Raw genomic sequence first — 23,393 nt, 5'->3', positions numbered from 1 at the left:
ATTTTTCTCTTGTGAAAAGTCAGGGGTGACGAGTTGAGGACTGACACAGCGGCCCAGTGGTGTCATCATTTGCAGATTCCTTCCAGGTTTCTGTTCTGCCATCCTTTGCACAAGGCTTTAATCATAAAGGTCACCTTGTGGTTGCAAGATGGCAGCTGCAGTCCTATTATAACCCAGGAAGGATGATGAGAAAAGGGACCAATTAAATGGAAAGTAAAGTCAAACATAAGGCTGGAGAGGTAAGCCAACCAGGTTTCCAACCGTCCTGTGAACAGGTAGAAAAGTGGGGGAGGGGGGTACACGTAAGGACAGTGATGCAGAAATTAACACGGGCAGCATGGAGACCTGGTGTGAAGGACTTGTAATACTCCAAGTAAGACATGCTACCAGCTTGAATTAGAGCATTAGCAGTGGGAGTGGACTGAAAAGACAAAAACGATATCTACATGATTATGTAGGAGTTGGTGATTAGATGTGAAAGAGTGGAAGAAATCAAAGTTGATTCCCAGGTTTCTGGCTTCATTTATGAAAAACAAAGTTTGCAGGAAATGCAGTTGGACACTGGAGATGAAATTTGGACACATTTTGAATTCAAGAAGCCTGTAGGACACACTAGTTCCAGCAGTCAGGTATGAATATGAAAACTGAGGGAGAGTGGTCAGGAATGGAGAATATAGATTTGCAAATTACCTGCAAATGCACATCCCCAAGGTAGAACCAAGCAGATGCAGTGTTCTCACCCAAGGAGCACAGAGCAGTGGTTCTCAGTCCAACCTGGCAACACCAGATTTATGAGAGGTAGTGGAAAAGGCTCAAGACTGAAAGGATGGGGCACCTGGATGGCTCAATGGGTAAAGTTTCTGACTCTTGATTTCTGCTCAGGTCATCATGTCACAGTTTGTGAGACTGAGCCCTGCATTGGGCCCTGTGTGACAGCGAAGAGCCTGCTTGGGATTCTCTCTCCCTGCCTCTCCCCCACTCATTCTCTCTCTCTCTCTCTCTCTCAAAATAAATAAATAAATGTTTTTTTAAAAAAAGCCTGAAAGATCAAGAAACTGGAAGCAAAACCAGGAGAGGGTGGCATCTCAGAATCCAAGAGTTACAAGGAGGCAATAGCTAATAGGATGCCTATGAGATAATGCATGTGAAAGAGTTTAGTAAACAAGGAAATACATGTATTTGCTGTCTTTTTTTAAGTTATTTATTTTGAAAGAGAGTGCAAGTGGGGGAGGGGCAGAGAAAGAGACACAGAGAGAGATTCAGAATCTGAAGCAGGCTCCAGGTTCAGAGCTGTCAGCACAGAGCTGGACCAGGGCCCAAACTCACGAACCGCGAAATCATAACCCTAGCTGATGTCAGACGCTTAACTGACTGAGCCACTCAGGCGCCCCTGTATTTGCTGTTTTCAGCAGACACATTTTAAATATCAAAGCAAGTCTTGGTTTGAGACTCCCATTTCTAGAGAGGAAAACCAAGATTTGGGCACCACCAACTGAAACTCATTCCCTGACATCCAAAAGCCATCAGGATCGTGGTAGAAAGCCCATGTCATAATCAGTTATATGATTTCCCTACTTAAATGGTATCTCATGCATTTACGAAAAAAAAGGAGACTCAGGCTGCAGCAGGGTTGGAGAACCTGACAGCCAGGCCAAGTGGGGGCTTGGCATGGGCACAATAAAGTTTTTTGAAACATTTTTTTTTTTTTTTTAACGAACGGAAAATCTGAAGTCATGGACTTTTCATATATTTGTTTCCTAAAACAAATCAGAGGAGGACATAAACTTTCCGTTTCTGGGGTTTTAAAGATCTTAATCTATTCGTGGCCACGGTCTTTTTTCTGAATCTGGGCGGGTAGCCTGAGTCACCCTGCGCGCAGTGGCTGCCCCGTTGCCTGGCCAGGGCTGGTTGCGCGGCCGTCGCTCAGGTGGTCTGGGTGCGCGCGGTGAGCTCCAAGGGTCTACAGATCGCTCTAGGACCTGGGTGACCTTGGGCTCCCAGACTGCGGCGCGCGAGTGCCAGACCTAGCGGCCGCGGGGGTAGGGCCAGCGGGAGGGGGCGGAGCTTCCGGGCTTTCAGCGACCCAGGCTGAAAAGACCTGCGGGGCCAGAGCACACGGGCCGCGCGGCGCTGGAACAGACACCCTGGTTGCTGGCAGGTAAGGCCGGAGGCTGGGCTGGGCTGGGTCCGAGCCGCACCCGGAACCTGAGGCCGCAGTGAGCTAGATTCGGTGCGTGCCCTCACCTGCGGCGGGATCGGGGCGGGCGGAGACCCCAGGAGGAGTGGCGACTCTCGGCATCCTCCCCCAGGCCCTTCTGCCCGCGGCCCGAGGCTTCCCGGCACTGGAGGCCCCTGGTGGCCTGCCTGGGGCTGCCCAGGAGAGCCCTGCACAACTCCTCCCTCCTAACAAAAAGAAGAGAAGGGGGGAGGAGTGGGCGCCGTTTCTGAAACACCCCAAATCCTGCGCGCTGTGCCCTCCGTTGCCTAGGGAATATCTTCCTGGAACCCCGACCACCTGCCCTCGCCTCGCTCTGAAGGGGAGCTCTTGCACCTTAGGGAAGAGAAATCATGCCTCGAAAGGAGGTTAAACCCGCTCCGTGCCAGGTGGTAACAGACCTTCTCTAGCTGTACAAATTTGGAATTGGAAAAAGGGCGGGACCGAAACGTAGACATTTTGTTTTGAGGGGGCTACCCCCTTCCTGGAGTCTGGCAGCGGACTTGCAAAGCAATGTTAAATCGAGGTTTGTGTTGTTATTTAACGAGAAGCAGGTTCTCCATGGATCCTGGAAATGCGCCGCGTCACATATGCCATCTCTCGTCTAGCTAACTAACACACGTGGGCGGCGGCCGGGCAATGGAAATGGCTTCTGGAAGCTAGCCTGGAACGCACCCACAATGAGAGGAGCTGGAGTTAGTGACTCACCTTGGCAGAGACTTCTGAGATCAGGTTTCCTGCTTCTGTCCTGGGCAGGCCCGGGTTGTGAAATAGTGCGTTCATCTTGCACCTTGTGAAGGCGCTAGCCCAGAGACTTTCTCACGCTTTCCTTTTGACGGTGCTTTTCCTACTCTCTGTAACCGGCTGTGGCCATGGTACCTCCTGTTGTGACCAGCTGATGCCTTTTTTTTTTTTTTTTAATTTTTTTTTTCAACTTTTTTTAATTTATTTTTGGGACAGAGAGAGACAGAGCATGAACGGGGGAGGGGCAGAGAGAGAGGGAGACACAGAATCAGAAACAGGCTCCAGGCTCTGAGCCATCAGCCCAGAGCCCGACGCGGGGCTCGAACTCACGGAGCGCGAGATGGTGACCTGGCTGAAGTCGGACGCTTAACCGACTGCGCCACCCAGGCGCCCCAGATGCCTTTTTTTTTTTAAATGTTATTTATTTTGAGAGCGAGAGAGCACGCGCATGAGCAGAGACGGGGCAGAGAGAAAGGGAGAGAGAGAACCCCTGGCAGGCTTAGCCAGGAGCCGATCTGGGACTCAGTCCACATGAGATCATGACCTGAGCCAAAATCAAATGCTTACCCACTGAGTCACCCAAGCACCCACCAGCTGGTGCTTTTAAAAATCATGTTCTTACTTGGTGGTGACTTTCTTCAAGAGGTTAAGGGGCCCCAGTGGAGACCTGGCTGCCCACCTCTCTCAACTGCAATACTTCTACTTAATTCTAAACAAATCAGCCCGTACATTTTACAGATTTAGAGACATAGCCTACATAGGGCCCCTGCCAAGATTAGCTTGTGATAATAAACAATTTGTGAAATGGAGGTAAAGACTTCAAACGTAGGAGACTTAACCCAGAGATGACTCTGTGTTCAGTTCTCAGGAAAACACATCTTTTCTACCACTTTTGCCCTACCTTACCTAGCTTAATCTGTCTCTTGGTGACCATGGCTCTGGAATCCACCTGGAATCAGGTAGAGTTTGAAGCTTGATGTGCATGAATAGAAATGGTGAATTCACAACCACCAAGTTCATGTGTCACGGTGTAGCGGTCAAGGGCCTGGGCAGCACACCCGGGTTCGAATCTTGGCTCTGCTGTTTACTGGCTGGGTAATCTTGAGCGAGCTGTTTAACCTCACATTATTATCAGTAAAATAATAGGCCTTACTTCATAGGGTGTTAAAAGGACTGAGGTAATTCGTGGAAATCAGTTTGGCACCTGTTTGTGAGGCACAACTGGTGGCTATTAGTATTTTGGGTGTCCCCACAGTAATTGTTCCTGTTCCCCATAAGGGTGTTTTACGCCCACTTCTCCAAGGAAGATACATACAGCTCAGAATGTTCATTGTTAGGGGTGTTCACATTTTTCAAAATGTGGTTATTTATGGGGCACCTGGGTGGCTCAGTCGGCTAAGGATCTGACATCAGCTCAGGTCATGATCTCACGGTTCCTGAGTTGGAGCCCCGAACAGGCTCTCTGCTGATAGCTTGGAGCCCGCTTTGGATTCTCTCTCTCCCATTCTCTCTGCCCCTCCCCTGCTCATATTCTCTCTCTTTCTCCCTCAAAAATAAACATTAAGAAAAAAAATTTTTTAATGTGGTTATTTACTCTGGCGGTAGATTTGTAACCCCAAGGAAGATAAAGACTTGCCTCACAGAGAACCAAAAATGCCTACAACTTGTCACTTCTGTATTTTTAAAGCAGAAACAGGAAACCTTTTGCTGAACCTTGATATAAGGAAAACAGCCCATTATTACTGAGCGATTTGGAAAATCAAAGCCCAAAGAAAGTGGGTTTTACAATGGGGAGAGCAGCTGTGTAATGGAATTCACCTTGACAGCTGCAGGTACAAGCTCCTGAAAAGAAGCAAATTAAAAATTCTGGGTCAGCTCTTAAACTTCGGCCAGAATGCCAAAAAACAAAACCAAGCCCAGAGGTGCTTGAGGTTTTCCTCAAGGGGAATATGTACTTTTTATCTAAGCGCTGTATCTTTGTGAAATATCTTCACTAAGCCATTGGCTATGCATGTATAACCTCAAAGGGCAGGGCCATGAGTTGGCTCTCTAACAAGAGGCCCTCTTCGGAGACCTCTAACTCTTGCAGGCCTGGAACAAATGGCAGAGAAGGCCCTTGTAGGGAAAGCTGCAGATTTATGTGGTTTAGAGAGTTTTGGGGGGGTTGTCCCTGGCAGTGGGACCTCCCAGGTGGCTGGGAGGGGCTGTTCATTATGATGGCGGCTTTCTGTTTGTCTCTACCTTCTGATGTAATTACTTCTGTGAACTGAGTAACTGATTTTTGTCTAGGTGTGTCTGTATACGTGGCTGCAACAGGCACTGTATGTGTCCCAAGGTGATAAGGAGGCAAAGCTCCAAGCCTCTGACACTAAGCCACTTGTGAGTTACCAGCCCCTGGTGAATGGAAGCAGGACCCACCCAGTGTGGCTCTGCAACTAACGTGTTGCCTCGGGACAGGTAACTTCATTCCCTGGGGTTCCAATAGTTTTCTAGAAAATGAGAACCCTAGATTTCATTTTTGAGGACACTTCTGGCCTTAAAGTTCATCAGCCTCTGAGGTGCCACACTCCCAGGAGCAGAAACTAAACCGATGGGTATCTGTGAATCTCTTGGAACCAGCATCGATATAAAAGTCTCTTCTCTGGTGGCCTCAGCTTAATAATTTACCTCAGAAGCTGAATTCACGAGAAGTCTCCTCTCCAGAGAGTTTAACTGTGGGTAAAAGCTCAGAGCTGAGTTTAAATGCTGCTTTAACTATTTACCAGTTCTGGGGTTGGTGCATCCGTTTTCTATTGCTGCTGAAACAGATCATCACAAGTTTAGGGGCTTAACACAACACAGATTAATTAAATCTGTGGTTCCGTATGTCAGAAGTCTTGCTGTGGGCATCACCAGGTTCATGTCAATGTGTTGGTAGTATTGTGTTCCTTTCTGGAGGCTCTGTGGGAAAAGCCATTCCTTGCTCATTCAGGTTATTGGCACAATAGAGTCCATTTGGTTAGAGGACTGAGGTCCCGTTTCCTGGTCAAGTGTCAGTTGAGGACTATTCTGGAGGCCACCTGTACGCCTCATCTGTGACCCCCCCACCCTGCTTCATCCGTTCACAAAATCAGCAGTAGTAAGAGAGCTCCATCCTCCTCCTTGAATCTCTTGCCTCTTCTTCTTCCTCTTTTTTTTTTTTTAAGATTTTATTTTTAAGTAGTCTGTAACGTGGGGCTCAAACTTACAACACTGATATCAAGAGTCACATGCTCTACCAGCTGTCAATGAGGCTCCCCCACTTGCTTCATTTTCTTTTCTTTTTTTTTAATATTTATTTTTGAGGTGGGGGGAGAGAGAGAAGGAATGAGTGGGGGAAGGGCAGAAAGAAAGAGAGACAGAAGATCCAAAGAGAGCCCGATGTGGGGCTCGAACTCCCAAACCCTGATATCAGGACCTGAGCTGAAGTTGGACACTTAACCAACTGAGCCACCCAGGCGTCCCGCTTCTGTTTTCACATCTCTGACAGATCCTACTGCCTTCCTGTCCTCTTCAATGTAATTGCCCACATGATTATGGATAATCCAGAACAGGCTGTAACCTTAATCTCATCTACAAAGTCACTTGCCATCTAAGGTTGCCAGTATTCACAGGTACCGGGAATTAGGACGCCGACACCTTTGGGGAAGAGAGGTGCTATTTATTCTGCCTACCACAGTTGCCTAAATTCATTCCCCTCCTTGATCCAGTTTCCTCTTTTGATAAATGGAGGCAGATTAAATTTACTTTACAACATTGTGTGAGGATTAAATACAGTTAATGCATTCAGTGACATTGGACCCAGTGTAATCACACAGGCCCTTAAAAGGAGAAGAAGCCTTTAATTATTTAATTAGAACTAACAGCTTCTCTCACAACACTGTTGGGAGAGACGCTTCCAGCCCTATCTAAACTAGCCTCACCCTTGTCCCTGGTCACCCTCTAACCCAGTGGTTTTCAGTGTGTTCCTGGTTAGAAATGCAAATTCTTGTCCCCCACACCCCAGACCCAAGACCCAGAACCTCTAGAGATGGGTCTCTGCATCTGTGCTTAATGGCCTTACAGGTGACTCTTATGCCACTTGTGTTTCAGAACCGGTGCTGTTTCCTTATTTTGTTTTCTTTCTAGTCTTTAGCACTAGGTGATGTCTACCTCCACTAGATTATAAAGTTCTAGGCGGGGCCTTGCCTGGTTCACTGGTCACTAACACAGCGCCTAACACAGTACCTGCTCACAGGGGGCTCATAAATAATTGTTGTGGGATGAATGGGGTGTAGGTGTTGAGAGTGAACCTACTTAACGGCAGTAAATATGCCCACTCACCAGTGAATTCCTTTCATTTGCTTAAGCTGTGTCATTAAATAGTGATGTGTTTAAATGCTTCATGTTCAAGTTCTATGGATTGTTTAGATAGTTATTTGGAAGGACTGGTTGGAGTTTCTGGATGGACAGAACATCCCTTTGTTTTCCTTTTACAATAATGGAATATGGGGGGGGGGGGTGGAATGTGGGCTCACACTATCCATAAATTTGCTACCTAAAGCATTTTCAGGAACTTGATCAGGGATGTCTGTATTTGTAAATCACCTTGCAACGTTTCAGCTTCCTCTTCCATCTCAGGTGGATGCAAATGAATAAATAATTATCAGGTTGGTTTTATTGTAAAATGAATCTTTTGTACTTCTGAGAACTTTGGCTTTAACCCCTTGCTGCCTTCTGCAGGAACCTTTTCTGCAATGTCTGTGATCCTTGATCTCTGCTCTCTGCTTGAACATTGTCAAGTGATGAGAAGTTTTTTTACATTTTACCAAGGGAATTGCTTTCCAGATGTGCTGATACTCTGCACATTGCCTCACACACAGCAGGAAGGTAGGAGGGATGGGGTGGAGGCAAATAGTTGTTCCTTAGGAAGTCCTGATGCTGCCTTTGGAAATTACACAGGATAACCTCTCCCTCCCTTTCTCAGTGACCCTCAGCATATCTGAAGACAGTAATTGTCTCTGACTATATTTTTTCAAATAGAAGAGTCCTGGTTTCTTCCTTCAACTATTTCTCCTGGGTTCTACACCTGTTTATTTTACTATCCTGATCAACGGGAAAGAATTCAGAAATTGGCCACTAGGAAGTAAAAATACTATTTCCAGGTCAGGTCTGCTGAGCCCAAGACAGAGTAACTCCAGGATTGCATGTACATTTGTCTGCTTGTTTGTTCCTTAAACTGCTACTTTTTAGTCCATATTAAGCTTTAAAACCCTCACATATTAATCTTATATTTTTTTCATTGTATAGAATAATCATTACCCCTTCACAAATGAGGAACACGTCAGTTCTCATTTGACCGCTTTAAGGTTCTATGAATCAGCAGCAAAGTGGGATTAGAATATAGCTCTCTCTTGCAGGACTGCAAGAGAATCACCCAAGCCTCGTATTTTACCAATACAGAGTGTGACTAAAATAATTGTCACCAGATAGACATAGGAGAGGATATGTACACAAAACATTTTTTTTTACCTCAAGCCAATTTTGAAAAGTGGTATATATTTTTATACCTAATCAGGTTGAGTAGTAGAAAAAAAACTTAAGCTGCAAGTAAAATGATTTGTAAGTACATTAACATATCCTGCTATCACGTTCAGAACTCTTTCTATAAAAATGTTTATTGTTAAGAAAATATATTTAAGCATGAACAAGCTGCTCATAATTCTACTGTTCTATCAACCACATGTTCCAAAACTGTTCAGGAAAGTTGATATAGTATTCCAAGCGTCACTTTCAACAAAAAGTAATAAGATTATAGCTATTTTTAAACTGGCTTTTTCCTTAATACATTGTGAACAGCCTTCCCTGTTTGTCCCTCTTCATGGCTATGCAGTTCCCCACCGTAGAACTGTATCCTAATTTACTCATAGCCGTGTATGTTGCCAAATGTTTACTGTTTTAGACAGTGCTTATCTGTCTTCTAGTGTTTACTTATTCCTGCAGATGAAAAGCCTATATGGAGCACCCCTGAAGGAATCAGCTTCAGAGTCACCCAGGAAAACCTGTCCATACTTCCTAAGACTGGCTTCAAGTGTGTATTACAACTCCAAAATGGTATTTTCCAGGAGGCTTACCCATCTTTAGTCTTTGGACTTTATTCAGAATGACTTTAGTCTGTTTCCAATAATTAAATCCACGGTTTAAATTTTTCTTTTAATTTTTTAATTTGTTTTTTTATTTTTGAGAGAGAGAAAGACACACACACACACACACACACACACACACACACACACACACAGAGCATGAGTAGGGGAGAGGCAGGGAGAGAGGAAGACACAGAATCTGAAGCAGGCTCCAGGCTCTGAGTTGTCAGCACAGAGCTTGACACGGGGCAGGGCTCAAATCCTGGAACCATGAGATTGTGACCTGAGCTGAAGTTGGACGCTTAACCGACTGAGCCACCCAGGTGCCCCTTAAATCCACTGTTTAAATGAGTTAATGTGCTTAGCAAAGAAGAGTGTTGGGGCCCTCTGGGTGCATTTTGTATGGAAGTGTTTGGCTTGGGTGGAGTGGGAAAGTCATGGCAGAGCATCTGATGTACACTTAACTTATGGGCATCATTTTAAAGTTTAAAGCAGGGGCGCCTGGGTGGCTCAGTAGGTTAAGTGTCTGACTTCAGCTCAGGTCACGATCTCGCGGTCCGTGAGTTCGAGCCCCGCGTCGGGCTCTGGGCTAATGGCTCAGAGCCTGGAGCCTGCTTCCGATTCTGTGTCTCCCTCTCTTTCTGCCCCTCCCCCGTTCATGCTCTGTCTCTCTCTGTCCCAAAAATACATAAACGTTAAAAAATAAATAAATAAATAAAGTTTAAAGCAGAGGGTGTTTTAGACTAGGGGGTAAGAGTTGGAAATTACGAGGTTCAGTTTGTTTTTGTTTTAATTCTGAAGAAAGATTTGCCAAAAGATGGGTGATATTATGTGACCACCAAAAGGGAAACATTTGTTATGGGTGGATTTTCCCAATATCTCTGATAATAAAAGTAATACCTGGTCCATTATAGAATAGCTGGGGAAAGTATGGCAAAAAGTAAAGGAAGAGAAATAAGAAATCATAAATAATCCGTCTTAGCATTAACTACTGTCAACATGTTGGGGGCATTTATAAAACAGCTTTAAAGCCATCAGGTATTTTCTTTCCTCCCTCTCCTGCCATGACAACGTTTTGCCCTTGGAAATTGACATTTTAGTAGTGGTTAATGAAGACTTGGTCTCATTTCGATTTGAACAGCTTAACCTTGGCATCAGCACACTGGCCACTTCTTCCTCTGCCGTCTTTGCCCTCCCCTCCCACAGCCATGTCACGGAAGCGGCCACAGTGACTACCAGCCAGCAAAGTGATGTGTTGAAACCAAGCCTTGACACTCTCCATCCAACCCCAAAATCTGGGGGCTGCCTTAACGTCTGGTGCCCTCGATGCCCCCGGCTCATCCATTCCAGGGCGTTTGTCTGGCTTCCTCACCTAATGCTACCTTCTGTCTACCCTCCACACCCCTCCCTCCCATCACCCCCTCCCTCCCCAGTTCCTTCCTCCTGGTAACCTCACAACTCTTCAGTAATACTATAGTGGCGACTGCTTTCGGAGTGCCTTCTTGAGTGCCGGGTGTTGTACCATGCAGTATGTGTACTTATCCCCATGCTAATGAGTGGAGAGTGGAGTTCAGAGGTTGAGTTCACAGCACGTAGGTGGCAGAGCCAGACCTGTTCAAGGCCTTGTTCAGACTCTCCAGACCAGACAGGAAAGCCTGTCCCTTAAGCAGCTCATTGTTTCTTCCCTGCTTTTGTTAAGAGATGAGCGTTTCTTAGGAGGCAGGTTCTTTCCGATGCACTTCATCAGGGGACACCTCTGTGTATGGCCCCGTTTGTCATGCTGCTGTCACCATTCCAGGGGAAGCCTGGAAGTTCCTGCCAGCCTGACACCTTCCCAGTTCCTGACCCTGGCCTGGAGCTCCCTCCCTCCTCCTCCTCCAGGGGGGTCACCTGACGTGGCAGCCGTTCTTATTTTGTAGCCCCTGCCCTGCTGTGGGGAACCTCAGATTAATACCTTCCTCTCCTTGTTCTTCACAGACCTGAGCCCTGTCTAACTTGAACGTGTCAGTTATCCTTTCTGCCCAGAAACTGGTGAACGTGAGAAGCCAGGCGGGGAGCTGGCAGTGTGCCCAGGCCCAGGTCACTCACTAGCAAGGGGAGAGTAGATGGGGTTCTCACTCCTCTGGCTCCAGGCAGAGGGCATTGCAGGGCAGTCAGGATGCCAGCAGGAGGGGCTGACGCCTCTTCCTCTTCGCTTAGAGTACGGAGGCCTCAGGGCCCCCACCTCTCAGGGGGAGGGGCCAGGAAGAAAGATCCGAGTACTCAGGTACTCAGAACAGGAGGTGTAGACATGCCTGTCTGAGTTAGGGCAAGAAGTCGGTGTGCATCCACACATCCACCACTTGTGTGTGCCTGGCTGTGTCAAGCACATACTCATTTACCTTGTTTTACCTCCATAAATCCTCGCGGTGTTGGATCGCACCTCTGTACCCGCCACTTGTTGTAGATGAAGTGAATAAGGCCTGGTTGCAGCCGCATAACCTGCCCTACATCCAGATCTCTGCCACTCCGACATCTGAGCTCTAACCTCTGCCCTTGGGCACCTCCAATCTTCACTGTATGGGGTTGCTGTGGGTAGCTAACCCCCAGGCGGCTCAGCATGGAGGGTGGTGGCCATTAGTAGGTTGTTGCAGATTTTGAAGAGGCCAGAAGGAAGTAGAGGTTATTCAACTTGTAAAGAAAGGCCAGGCCCTGTTTGGTTTTCTTCCTAGTTCCCCACACATCAGGAAAGCAACGTGTCTCTTTGATCCAGGCATGACTTACTCAGTGTTTCCTTTGAGCAATGCCAGAATCTGTTCTTTCTGGTTCTCAACCCTCCCCTGACCATCTTCAGCCCATTCCTGAGCAGAGGATGACCTTCAGAGGTGTGGAGATGATGTTCCTAACTTAAAGAGGGGTGGGGGCTCACCTACCAAGAGACCCTGGGCCTGTCAGGCAGAAGTCCTGACCTGTGGGGCTGAGGGGCCTAGATTGTGGGGCATCTTGGTTTAGAGGCACTGTTGCCTCCTTGTTTCAGGAGGGGGTCGGGAAGGTAGGGGTGGGATTGGGAGACTTCTTAGAGCTGACTTATACTTACTCAGTTAGAAATCTCTCTGTGCTTTGCCTTCCTTATCGGGTGAAAAGGGTTTGAGCTATCTCAACCCTTCCGTCTCCTCCCCTGATGCTCACTGTACCCACGTAGGCATTACTGTAGTGGGACTGGTTGTCAAAGTCACTCAGACCCCTCTTTACCTCCCCAGAGGGGAGGAGGTGAACAAGGTGGTGTCTCCATCACACTTGCTAAGGTGGGGAGCTTCTCTGCATGCTAACCTTTGCCTCCTGTTCTGCCGCAGGAGGCACCGGCATCTGGAGGGCACCAGTGTCACCTGTCTGGCCTGACACACTTAGCGGCATGGCCTGGAAAGGTGACCCTTGCTAGGCCCCGGCCCAGCCAGCAGCTTCGGGTGGGGCCAGCAGAGTGGGAATTGTAGTTGCTGAATTAAGTATTTTTCTCGTATTCCCGTTTGACTAAACACTTATGGGGAAGAGAGTGCTATCCCCACTGCATGATCGTGACGACTGTGGCTTGGAGTGGACGTTTATTCACGGCCACTGTAGGTGAGAGCTGGGGTTGGGGCCTGGGCACTGCTGACTCTCGGCCAGGTGCACTTTGACTCCCACAGCCACCCTTCTCCCAGGACTGGCAGCGTTTCTTTAGTAACCTGAGGTTTGGGGGCAAGAGGAGGGACCAGGAGAGCACCTTGGTTCACGGCACCCCAGACCATTTCTAGACCATTTCTCGATCTGCTAACTCCTTCCCCATGCTACCTGAAGGCTCCAGGCCCTCCAGCTGTTGGTCTCTGAGATAACCAGCACCCATTTGTTGGTTTGTGACCACCCGTTGTGTCCCTTCCATGCAGAGTCTGTGGATGATCACGATGGGAAGCCAAGGATTCATCCTGCTGGTGCTCCTGCTCATCCTGGCCGTCCTCTGCCATTCAGGTGAGCGGTCCCCGGGGACATGGATCTGAACCATGAGGTCATGCGCTCACTTTTTCTTCAACCTCAGCAAGACTAACCCAATGCTTAGCATGTGGGTACGTGGATATTTGCACACTGAATGAACATGGTAGCTATGAATATTTCTGCCCAACAGAATTTCCAAAGGTGAACTTTGGTTCCACTGTTTAAAGGTTTGTCAAGAAGCCACATGAAGGGGCGCGTGGGTGACGCGGTTGGGCATCTGACTCTGATTGCCGCTCAGGTCAGGACCTCATGGTTCGCGGGTTTGAGCCCTGTGTCGGGCTCCGCGCTGGGAGCGGGGAGTCTACTTGGGATTCTCTGTCTCCCCCCTCTCTCTGCCCCTCCCCTGCTCACTGCTTTCTCTCTTCCTCTCTCAAAAATAAATAAATAAACATTAAAAAAAAGAGAAGAAGAAGAAACCAAATGAACTCTGGCTCTAGCCAGGAGAAGAGTCAGTCCTAGGAACAACCTTTCAAACGGCCGTCTCCAGGATCCGAGCCAGAATTCACCCTCCCTCTTACATTCGCCCCTCTCATGCGTGTGTACACGCATCCGGAACAGGAGGGGACTGCAGAAACATTGCGTCTCTGTCCCTTCCGATTGTGGCTCCCCTCCCACACAGGAGCAACCAACGCCCTCAGGAAGGAAGAGGCAGAGTGGGCTAACCACCCCCCCACCACCACCTTCACCCTATGGGGGGGCGCCTGGTTCCAGGCATCTGTCTCGTCATCTGCAAAGTGGTAGGAGGGAGTTATTTGGACCGACCTTTCAAAGGTTAATCTGGAACCTTCACAGATGGAGAGTCGTCTGCTAGGTGGGATTTCACACCAGGGAAGGCGAACATGGCCATTTAAGATGCTCTAGAGAGCTTGGCTCCTATATGCTCAGATAGTGAGGAGCCACTTTCTTCTGGCCTTCTGGAAAATTCCCTCCCCCCTGGGGATGGATATATGCTTTGGCCTTAGAACTGCAAGTTAGCTCTTGGGTTCTAAAACCCACACTTGGTCTGGGTTTCACCATGACATTCTTCTATGAGATTTTACATATTTCATTTTCAAAAATGTCCTTTCACACAGACAGATACTGCCACATAACTGATTATCGATCTATGAGAATGTGATCAGAGAGTATTCGTTGCCTGGAAGGCATTTATAGAATTCTGTTAGTTTATTCTCTTGATAGTTACCTTTTAATACATCGCTGCAAATTAATCACTTTTTAAAAATCACTTCTAGGGGCGCCTGGGTGGCGCAGTCGGTTAAGCGTCCGACTTCAGCCAGGTCACCATCTCACGGTCCGTGAGTTCGAGCCCCGCGTCGGGCTCTGGGCTGATGGCTCAGAGCCTGGAGCCTGTTTCTGATTCTGTGTCTCCCTCTCTCTCTGCCCCTCCCCCGTTCATGCTCTGTCTCTCTCTGTCCCAAAAATAAATAAAAACGTTGAAAAAAAAATTAAAAAAAAAAATCACTTCTAGTTGAGGGTAAGAGGAAGCTTCTCATTTGCACAGTTCTAGGGACTTTGACACATGGAAATTCTTTTTGTACTTGTATCAGGGTCCAAAAATTGCTGCTGGGACTGCAGTTTGAGGTTGGAAAAATAGATCTGCTACGGATCTGTGTGGGAATGGAAGCGCACTGTGAGCTGCGAGCCCCCGTCCCATCGAGCGCAGATGGTGGGCCTCCTTCCGCCGGGACGGCAAGTTAGTGCTGCTCTAACAAGTCCTGACGGGTTTCTTTCTGATTCTAGGTCATAGCCTGACATGCTACAGCTGTGTGCCACCAGTGAGTGGTAACTGCACTAAGACCTCCGTTTGTTCATCGAATTTTGACTCGTGTCTCTACATTGAAGCCGGTAAGAGCCTGCCCCTTCCCTGCCTCCTAACTGTACGGGGATGAGGAGGGCCTGGGAAAAAATGAGCGCCACATTCATTCTCATCAGGCTTGTATTCAACAAGCAGTAACTGTCATCTAAGAGAGAAAAATAAAAACACCCTTCAAGGTTATTCTCTTCTTCTATACTCTACCACAAAGCCTTTCCAGAGTCAGCCACAAAGAATACTGAACATATCAGGTGAACTCCTAAAAGGCTCGGGAGACCCACAGGTTCAGAAAAACCCAATAGAAAGGAGAAGAAGATTAATTTGCCTAGAAAGAAGAAATCCTTCAATAAGTAAGGACAAATCAGAATTATCCTGTCTGACTGGAGTATCTGATAATTTTGATATAAATTCCTGGAATGTGGCTAAAATTCCAAGCCCTACAATGCAAGGTTCTTGATTGTGTAGGACAGGTCCTCTACCTCGATAGAGAGGCCCATAATAATTCATTGTTAATGTAGAAAGCACAATAAGGCCCCTGGAGAGAACATGGCCACTCACTCCACAAATATTTGAACACAGTTATGTATGAGCACATGCATCAAGTTAACCTTGATCATCTGTGTCTCTTCAACCACATCTCTCCCACCTCCCTCCACAAAAAGTGTCATTTCCAAATAAGAGAATAGAGGCAATATTTTTTTTGTATTTAATTTTATTTTTTATTTTTTTAAATTTGTATCCAAATTAGTTAGCATATAGTGAAACAATGATTTCAGGAGTAGATTCCTTAATTCCCCTTACCCATTTAGCCCATCCCCCCTCCCACAACCCCTCCAGTAACCCTCAGTTTGTTCTCCATATTTATGAGTCTCTTCTGTTTTGTCCCCCTCTCTGCTTTTATATTATTTTTGTTTCCCTTTCCTTATGTTAATCTGTTTTGTCTCTTAAAGTCTTCATATGAGTGAAGTCATGATTTTTGTCTTTGACTAATTTCACTTAGCATAATACCCTCCAGTTCCATCCACATAGTTGCAAATGGCAAGATTTCATTCTTTTTGATTGCCGAGTAATACTCCATTATGTACATATATATATATATATATATATATATATATACACACACACACCACATTTTCTTTATCCATTCATCCATTGATGGACAGTTGGGCTCTTCCCATACTTTGGCTATTGTTGATAGTGCTGCTATAAACTTGGGGGTGCATGTGTCCCTTCAAAACAGCACACCTGTATCCCGTGGATAAATGCCTAGTAGTGCAATTGCTGGGTCGTAGGGTAGTTCTATTTTTAGTTTTTTGAGGAACCTCCATACTGTTTTCCAGAGTGGCTGCACCAGCTTGCATTGCCACCAACAATGCAAAAGGGTTCCTCTTTCTCTGCATCCTTGCCAACATCTGTTGTTGCCTGAGTTGTTAATGTAAGCCATTCTGACAGGTGTAAGGTGATATCTCCTTATGGTTTTGATTTGTGTTTCCCTGATGATGAGTGATGTTGAGCATTTTTTCATGTGTCGGTTGGCCATCTGGATGTCTTCTTTGGAGAAGTGTCTATTCATGTCTTTTGCCCATTTCTTCAGTGGATTATTTGTTTTTTGGGTGTTGAGTTTGAGAAGTTCTTTAAAGATTTTGGATACTAACAGAATAAAGGCAATATTATGTGTAGAGTAAGAATTAGATTAGCAGTTAGGAACGCCCATCTCCCATCTCTGTCCTGCCTCCATCCAGTAAGTTCCTTCTGCCTGTGTTTTTTCATTTATGAAATGTAATATGTGTATTGGATGGTAGAGGTGAAGAGAAGAGGGAAGGAGGGAAGTAGAGCCAAATCTTTTTTCCAGCTCTCAAATCCCATTGTTTCTGATTGTTAAACTTTTATTGAAAAATTTTCCAACTTTACTGAACAATAATTGATAGAGAAAAATTGTGTATGCTTGAGGTACACAGTGTAATGATTTGATATTTGTATGCATTGTGAAATGATTACCACAGTGATCTAAGTAACACATCCAGCACCTCACACAGTTGCCTTTTTTGTGTGTGATGAGAACACTAAGATCTATCCTCTTAGCAAATTTCAAGCATACAATACAATATTAGTAACTATTCTCACCGTGCTATACGTGAGACATCCAAAACTTATCTATCTTATAATGAATTGTTCCACTTTTAAAAGTGGTTTGTGTAGGGGCATCTGGGTGGTTCAGTGAGTTAAACATCCGACTCTTGACTTCAGCTTAGGTCATGATCTCACTGTTTGTGAGTTCGAGCCCCACATCCGGCTCTGCTCTGACAGCATGGAGCCTGCTTGGGATTCTGTCTCCTCTCTCTGCCCCTCCCCCTCTTGCTCTCTCTCTCTGTCTGTCTCTCTCTCAAAATAAATAAAAATAAACTTTGGGGAAGAAAAAGTGGTTCATATAAATAACAAGACCCACCTATTAATAGTGGCCAAAATCCAAAATGCTGACAACACCAAATGCTGACAAGGGTTCAGAGCAAAAGGAACTGTCATTCGCTGCTCGTGGGAATGCAAAATTGCGGCTTGGCAGTTTCTTAAATAAGCTAAATATGCTCTCACTGTGTGATTCAGCACTCACTGAATATATACCCAAAGGGGTTAAAAACTTCTGTCCACACAAAAACCTGCACACAGATGTTTCTAGCAGCTTTATTCATGGTTGCCAAGATTTGGAAACAACCAGATGCCCTTCAGTAAGTGAATGGGTAAATGAACTGTGCATTGTAGTACATCCAGACAATGGACTAAAAAGAAATGAGCTATCAAGCCATGAAAAGACATGAAGGAAAATTAAATCCCTATTACTGAGGGAAACAAGCCAATACGAAAAGGCTACGTAATGTATCATTCCATGGTAGGACATTTTGGAAAAGGCAAAAGGAGACCATAAAGAGGTCATTGGTTGCCAGGGGTTAGCAGGAAGGAGGGAGGGGTGAAAAGGTGGAGCACAGGATTTTAGGGCAACAAAACTACTCTGTGTGATACTATATTGGTGGACATGTGCCACGTGTATGTCAAATTGCATGCAACACCCAGAGCAAACCAAAACGTAAATGATGGATTTTGGATGGTAATGATAAATCCATGTGGGTTCCTCAGTTGTAACAAGTGTACCACTGGGGGGGGGGGCGGTGGGGGAGATGCTGATAAAGGGGAGGTTCTTTAGGGTGGGCACAGAGGTGTCAGGGGGCTGAGAACTCTACATCTGCTCAATTTTGCTGTGAATCTAAAGGTCCTCTAAAGAATAAAATCTATTTTTTAAAAAGGGATAACATGAATCTTAAATATTTTTCTTCTTATGTACAGAAGTCCCCAAATTCGGCCAGACATGTAATAGCAGTTCTTGAACTAGAGCTGTTTTGACCTTGCGGTAAGACAGATACTAACAGAGCACCTAAATCCCCCTGCAGCTCGGATTGACGTCTCCTGGGAGAGGCAGGGCACACTGTCAAAAACATGAGTCGAAGGTCAGGTACTCATTGGAGAGATCATTCAACTACTCTAGCCACATTTTCCCCAACTAGAAAGTGGGCATACTTCTCTTCTGGGGTCAGGGGGGCAGTTTGAAGAGAAAACGCACATGATGGTGCTGTACAGAGTGAGTCTAGAAGAGAAGTGGGCGTTGAGTGTGAATTCAGCTGATACTTCCTGGCTTCCTGGCCATGTCCCGGCATTACGAACCACGTGCTTAGACTCTGGCAGAAGCCTCGTGACTGCGCCAAGCCATCATTGCCCTTATGACCTTCTGAACAAGGGGCACACTTAGAGGTGCCGAGGACAATTAGGGACTGTTGCTTGGTGATGTTAGATGCAAACTAAATCTTCAAAGAGAGCCGGGATGATGCGTCAAGCAGAGAGAGAACCTCAAACATTCCAGTGACTCTGATATAATCCGCTTTATTTGGGTGGTTCTGACGGAGGCTTTGGTGAGCTCACCACATCAGAGGTTGTTATGCAAATAAGATCATTCATTGAAGTAGAGGGGCGCCTGGGTGGTTCAGTTGGTTAAGCATCCGACCTCAGCTCAGGTCGTGATCTCACAGTTCATGAGTTTGAGCCTGGTGTCAGGCTCCGTGTTGAAAGGCTCCGAGCCTGGAGCCTGCTTCAGATTCTGTCTCCCTCTCTCTCCCTGCCCCTCCCCCGCTCGTGCTCTGTCTCTCTTTCCTTCAAAAATAAACATTAAAAAAAAAATTAAAAAGATCATTGAAGCAGATGCTTGGCTCACTGCAGGACACATAGTAAATGATTAATTGGTAGCAATTATTAATAAATTGCTATCTGCTCTCTCCAGGCTGTTAGGTTCCCCTAATTAAAATTCTGGTAGCTTTAGTGTTTTTCCAGTTCCACTGCCTGGTTAGTATTATGGAAAGCAGTAACTTGCCCTATTCTACAGCATCCTCTATTGGAGGCATCTTCTTAAATACCGATGACCAAGAAAAGTCACTAGAACACTCTGGCCTCTGCCACTTGACCAAACTTCATTAAAATTCAGTCCAAACACACATTCCCTCTGAGGGGGAGGTGGGACAGTTACATTTGCAATTATGAATGTAGTTTTGAGGGCGTCTGGGTGGCTGAGTCAGTTAAATGTCCGACTCTTGATTTCGGCTCAGGTCATGATCTCAAGGTCGTGAGATCAAGCCCCAAGTTGGGCTCTGTGCTGATGGTGCGGAGCCTGCATGGGATTCTCTCTCTCTCCCTCTCTCCCTGACCCTCCCCTGCTTCTGTGCACCTGTTCTCTCTTTCTCTCTCAAAATAAATAAAACTTTTTTAAAAATGTAGTTTTGTTCCCAGCCATGAATGAAATTTAGTTACAAGCCTTTAATAAGGAAATAGGTATCTGCATTTTTTTTTTTTCTTTTTTCCCAGCACAGAAGATAAGAAAGGGATTCCAGGGCAAGGCCCATACCTCCTATGTCTGTATATCCCCAGTTTGTAGCACACAGTCTTGGCACATAGACAGTTATTTCAGAGAGGAAAAGTCTACCATAATTCCTCTCAACTAACACATTGTTTTTCCCTTCATTTTTCTGAATATTAAAAAAAACCATGGGATAGTTGGCATATATGCTTTTGGCTTTTATTTTTCTATGTGTGCAAAGATTGGGACCATAGTGGCATGTTTTCTTGGAAACTCTTCCTATATTACTGAATAGTCTAATGATTTTTAAATGAAGTTTAAAATATTTTAAAAAGTTATCCAATGACTTAAAAAAAAAAAAATCTCGGTCCATAAGCGATATATAAATGAAGGATAGTCTTCTGGGAAGGTAACACTGTTAAATTCCTTGGGGATTTTTCCAGAAAAAAATTAATGCATTTACCTCCACACATATACTTTATTTACACAGATGGCTCTCATTCTACATACTGTCCTGCATCCATTCTATTGAGATATAATTCACATACAATTTAAAATAATACATTGGGGCGCCTGGGTGGCGCAGTCGGTTAAGCGTCCGACTTCAGCCAGGTCACGATCTCGCGGTCCGTGAGTTCGAGCCCCGCGTCAGGCTCCGGGCTGATGGCTCAGAGCCTGGAACCTGTTTCCGATTCTGTGTCTCCCTCTCTCTCTCTGCCCCTCCCCCGTTCGTGCTCTGTCTCTCTCTGTCCCAAAAATAAATAAACGTTGAAAAAAAAAATTTAAAACAATACAATGCAGTGACTTTTAGTGTATTCACAAGGTTGCACGTCTGTCATCACTAACTCCAGAATATTTTTATCCCGAAAAGAAAATCCTTACCCATTAAGTAGCCACTTCCCATTCCTCCCTGCCACATAACCCAGAAGTTACTAATCCACCTACTGTCCCCATGGATTTGCCTGTTCTGGACATTTCATATAAACGGAATTCTACAGTATTTGTGGCCTTTGTGACTGGCTTCTTTCACCAAACGTAATGTGTTTAAGGTTCACCCGTGTTATCACACGTCATCAATACTTCCATTCATTTTTATGGCTGAATAATATTCCAGTGTATGGATAGACCACATTTTGTTTATCTATTCACCAATTAATGGACATGTGGGTTTCCACTGCTTAGGGATTTTTTTTAAATGTTTATTTATTTTTGAGAGAGACAAAGTACGAGCAGGGAAGGGGCAGAGAGAGAGGGAGACACAGAATCTGAAGCAGGCTCCAGGCTCTGAGCTGTCAGCACAGAGCCCGACGTGGGGCTTGAACCCACAAACCGTGAGATCATGACCTGAGCTGGAGTCGGATGCTTAACCCACTGAGCCACCCAGGCGCCCCCTGCAGTAACCATTCTTGAGGATCTCTCCTAATCTTTTTCACAAGGAATTTCATAGAGCAAATTCTAGAAGTAAGGTTGTTGAATCAATGGGAGTATGTGTTTAAAAATCTTAGCCAACCCCTAAAACCTCAGCACGATCCCCTGTGGGCTCCCACCACACACAGCTGTGCGGGTTCTCACGAGACTTTGGTTTTAGGGAAAAGTTCCTTTTCGAGCCGCATCATCAGTCGCTCAATCGTTCCCCTTTATAGCCCGACTAGGATACGTATTCTTGCCCGGATGTCTCTACTTCCCTTCGGAGCTAGGTTCTAAGAAGTAGGATCAGGAGTTCGAAGGCAGGCACAGAACATTGCCCACTTGCTCACCCTTGTGTGTGTGTCTCCCCCACAGAGCCCAAATCCTATTACTACCAGTGCTGGAAGTTGGCGGACTGCAGTTTCGAGCGCATCTCAGCTTCCTTGGGGCTTCAGAAGCTCCAGTACCGCTGCTGCCAGCAGGACCTGTGTAACAGGAGCTTTGGCACCACTGTCTCCGGGAAGATGGCTCTGCTGGTGACCCCGCTGCTGGCAGCAGCCTGGAACCTTTGTCTCTAACTCAACACTGGGAGGCCCTTCTCCTAAACTTTCTGTTTCTGTATATTCCTTGTTTCCTCTGCTGCTGCATTCCCAAGGCTATTTTCACCTGGATCCTATTGGGAAGGATTAAAACTAGCTTGAGCCGCTTGGTAAAAAGAGAGACTCAGCGCCTTTGAAGACGGGTCGTGTTGGCAGCAAAGACCCGTCGGAGGGACGAAACTGAAGAGGGAGGCGCGGGCGATTTGAGCTAGGTCACGTGCTTGTTGCGAGACCAGCTTTGCGGTGGCCGCTGGAGTACATTAGACTCTGCATGTCTCCGTTCTTTCCCGTCTCATTCCTTGAATGTAGTTAAAGAGTATCATGAGTGCTTTTGGGGGCAGACCGGGGCAGGGGGTTCTTTTCAGCAGTCTCTCGGGGAATGCTTTCATCCTCTCCCTTTACGGGCCCTGTGCTGCCACGCAGGCACAAAGAACCTTCCACGTGTGGGCTGTCAGGGGCAGTGAAATTCCTAATGCAGAGCAATTGGAATGACCTTGGTCTTCGCAACTAGCAGGTGTCTGGCAAGGAAGAAGGTAAGCCCTCCACATGGCGGGGCACAGAAACCCCAGGTCTTCCGAGATCTGAGTTTTCCTCTGTCCCTAGATTGTGTATGGGCTACTCTGTCTTCCCTAGAAAAACTTAATAGGACATATTAATGATATGTTAAAACTACCCCTCCCACTTTTTTATTGGAATGGTGGGATATCTTGGCTGTGTCACACATAGTTAAAAGTCTGGACATTTGGACATCCTGTGTTAAAAATGACTTGCGGTATTAAGTGTGCTTGTTTTGCATAGTACTGGTAGCAAGTCTCTTCATACGTGTACTTATACTGTATGAACACAATGGGAAGAGCCTCTGAGTTGCAGGTGGGGACCTCCAAGTGTCCTCACGAACGGCAGCAACAGCAAGGGTGTGATTTGCCTGCCAACTTCCGGCCTGTTGACTCCTAGCTGACTTAGCACAGATGGCGTAAAATGCATGTGTAAGGGTTATTAACATAATCACAATTGTTGAGGCTTTGGGAAACTCTTCTGGTTTCCTGAAAAGTGATCCACCTTTTCAGGAGGGCAACGTTTTGCCTTTTTCTAGTGGGTGATGGTGAATAATTCTTAAGGTCCGGTAGACTTAAGGACATTTGTGTTCTTACAATCTTGATTGTACTTAGCAGCATAGCCTGATTTTTGCAGATGTTGCTAGGCTTCCATGATTAACATTTTTTTAAGACCCCTTGATTATGTAATCTCAACAAACCGGGAGGCATGCCCTTCCAAAAATAAAATTTAATCAAATGCACGAGCGTGGTTATTGGCCCGGAAGGAAAACAACATGCGGGACGCCCAGTGGTAGCAACTGAAAGAGAAGAGGGTGACCAGTGTCAGCTGTCTCGTGTTGATGCCCTTACTTGAACAGAGACGACTAGGACCTTCCTCAACAAAACCTAGCATTGCCTTGGTGGTCTGGGTTACTTACTGGCTCCGTGTTTTTCCTTACAGCGTCTTTAATTCCCTTGTCCAAGACAAAATACTACGTGTACCTCTTTCCTCACTAGGATCTTTCCCGCCCAAAGAAGTACTG

The 23,393-nt window shown here is 46.1% G+C and overlaps 1 protein-coding gene across 2 annotated transcripts; it reads left to right on the top strand.

Moving 5' to 3' along the window:
* The first annotated feature begins 1,961 nt into the window (after positions 1 to 1,961).
* Positions 1,962 to 23,111, top strand: CD59 (CD59 molecule (CD59 blood group)). 2 transcript variants are annotated; one of them, XM_003993150.6, is made up of 5 exons: positions 1,962 to 2,158; positions 5,249 to 5,416; positions 12,999 to 13,080; positions 14,845 to 14,949; positions 21,591 to 23,111. In XM_003993150.6, the coding sequence occupies exons 3-5, from the start codon at positions 13,008 to 13,010 to the stop codon at positions 21,791 to 21,793; spliced, it is 381 nt and encodes a 126-aa protein (XP_003993199.2). In that variant the 5' UTR covers positions 1,962 to 2,158; positions 5,249 to 5,416; positions 12,999 to 13,007; the 3' UTR covers positions 21,794 to 23,111. The 2 variants fall into 2 exon arrangements, with proteins under 2 accessions (XP_003993199.2, XP_006937248.1); XM_006937186.3 differs by lacking the exon at positions 5,249 to 5,416 and having other exon boundaries at positions 1,979 to 2,158.
* Positions 23,112 to 23,393: the final 282 nt, after the last annotated feature.

Source organism: Felis catus, chromosome D1 (assembly GCF_018350175.1).
Source record: "Felis catus isolate Fca126 chromosome D1, F.catus_Fca126_mat1.0, whole genome shotgun sequence".
NCBI classification, from domain to species: domain Eukaryota; kingdom Metazoa; phylum Chordata; class Mammalia; order Carnivora; family Felidae; genus Felis; species Felis catus.
The sequence above is the reverse complement of the archived record's forward strand: the minus strand, read 5'-3'. Positions and strand labels throughout refer to the sequence as shown.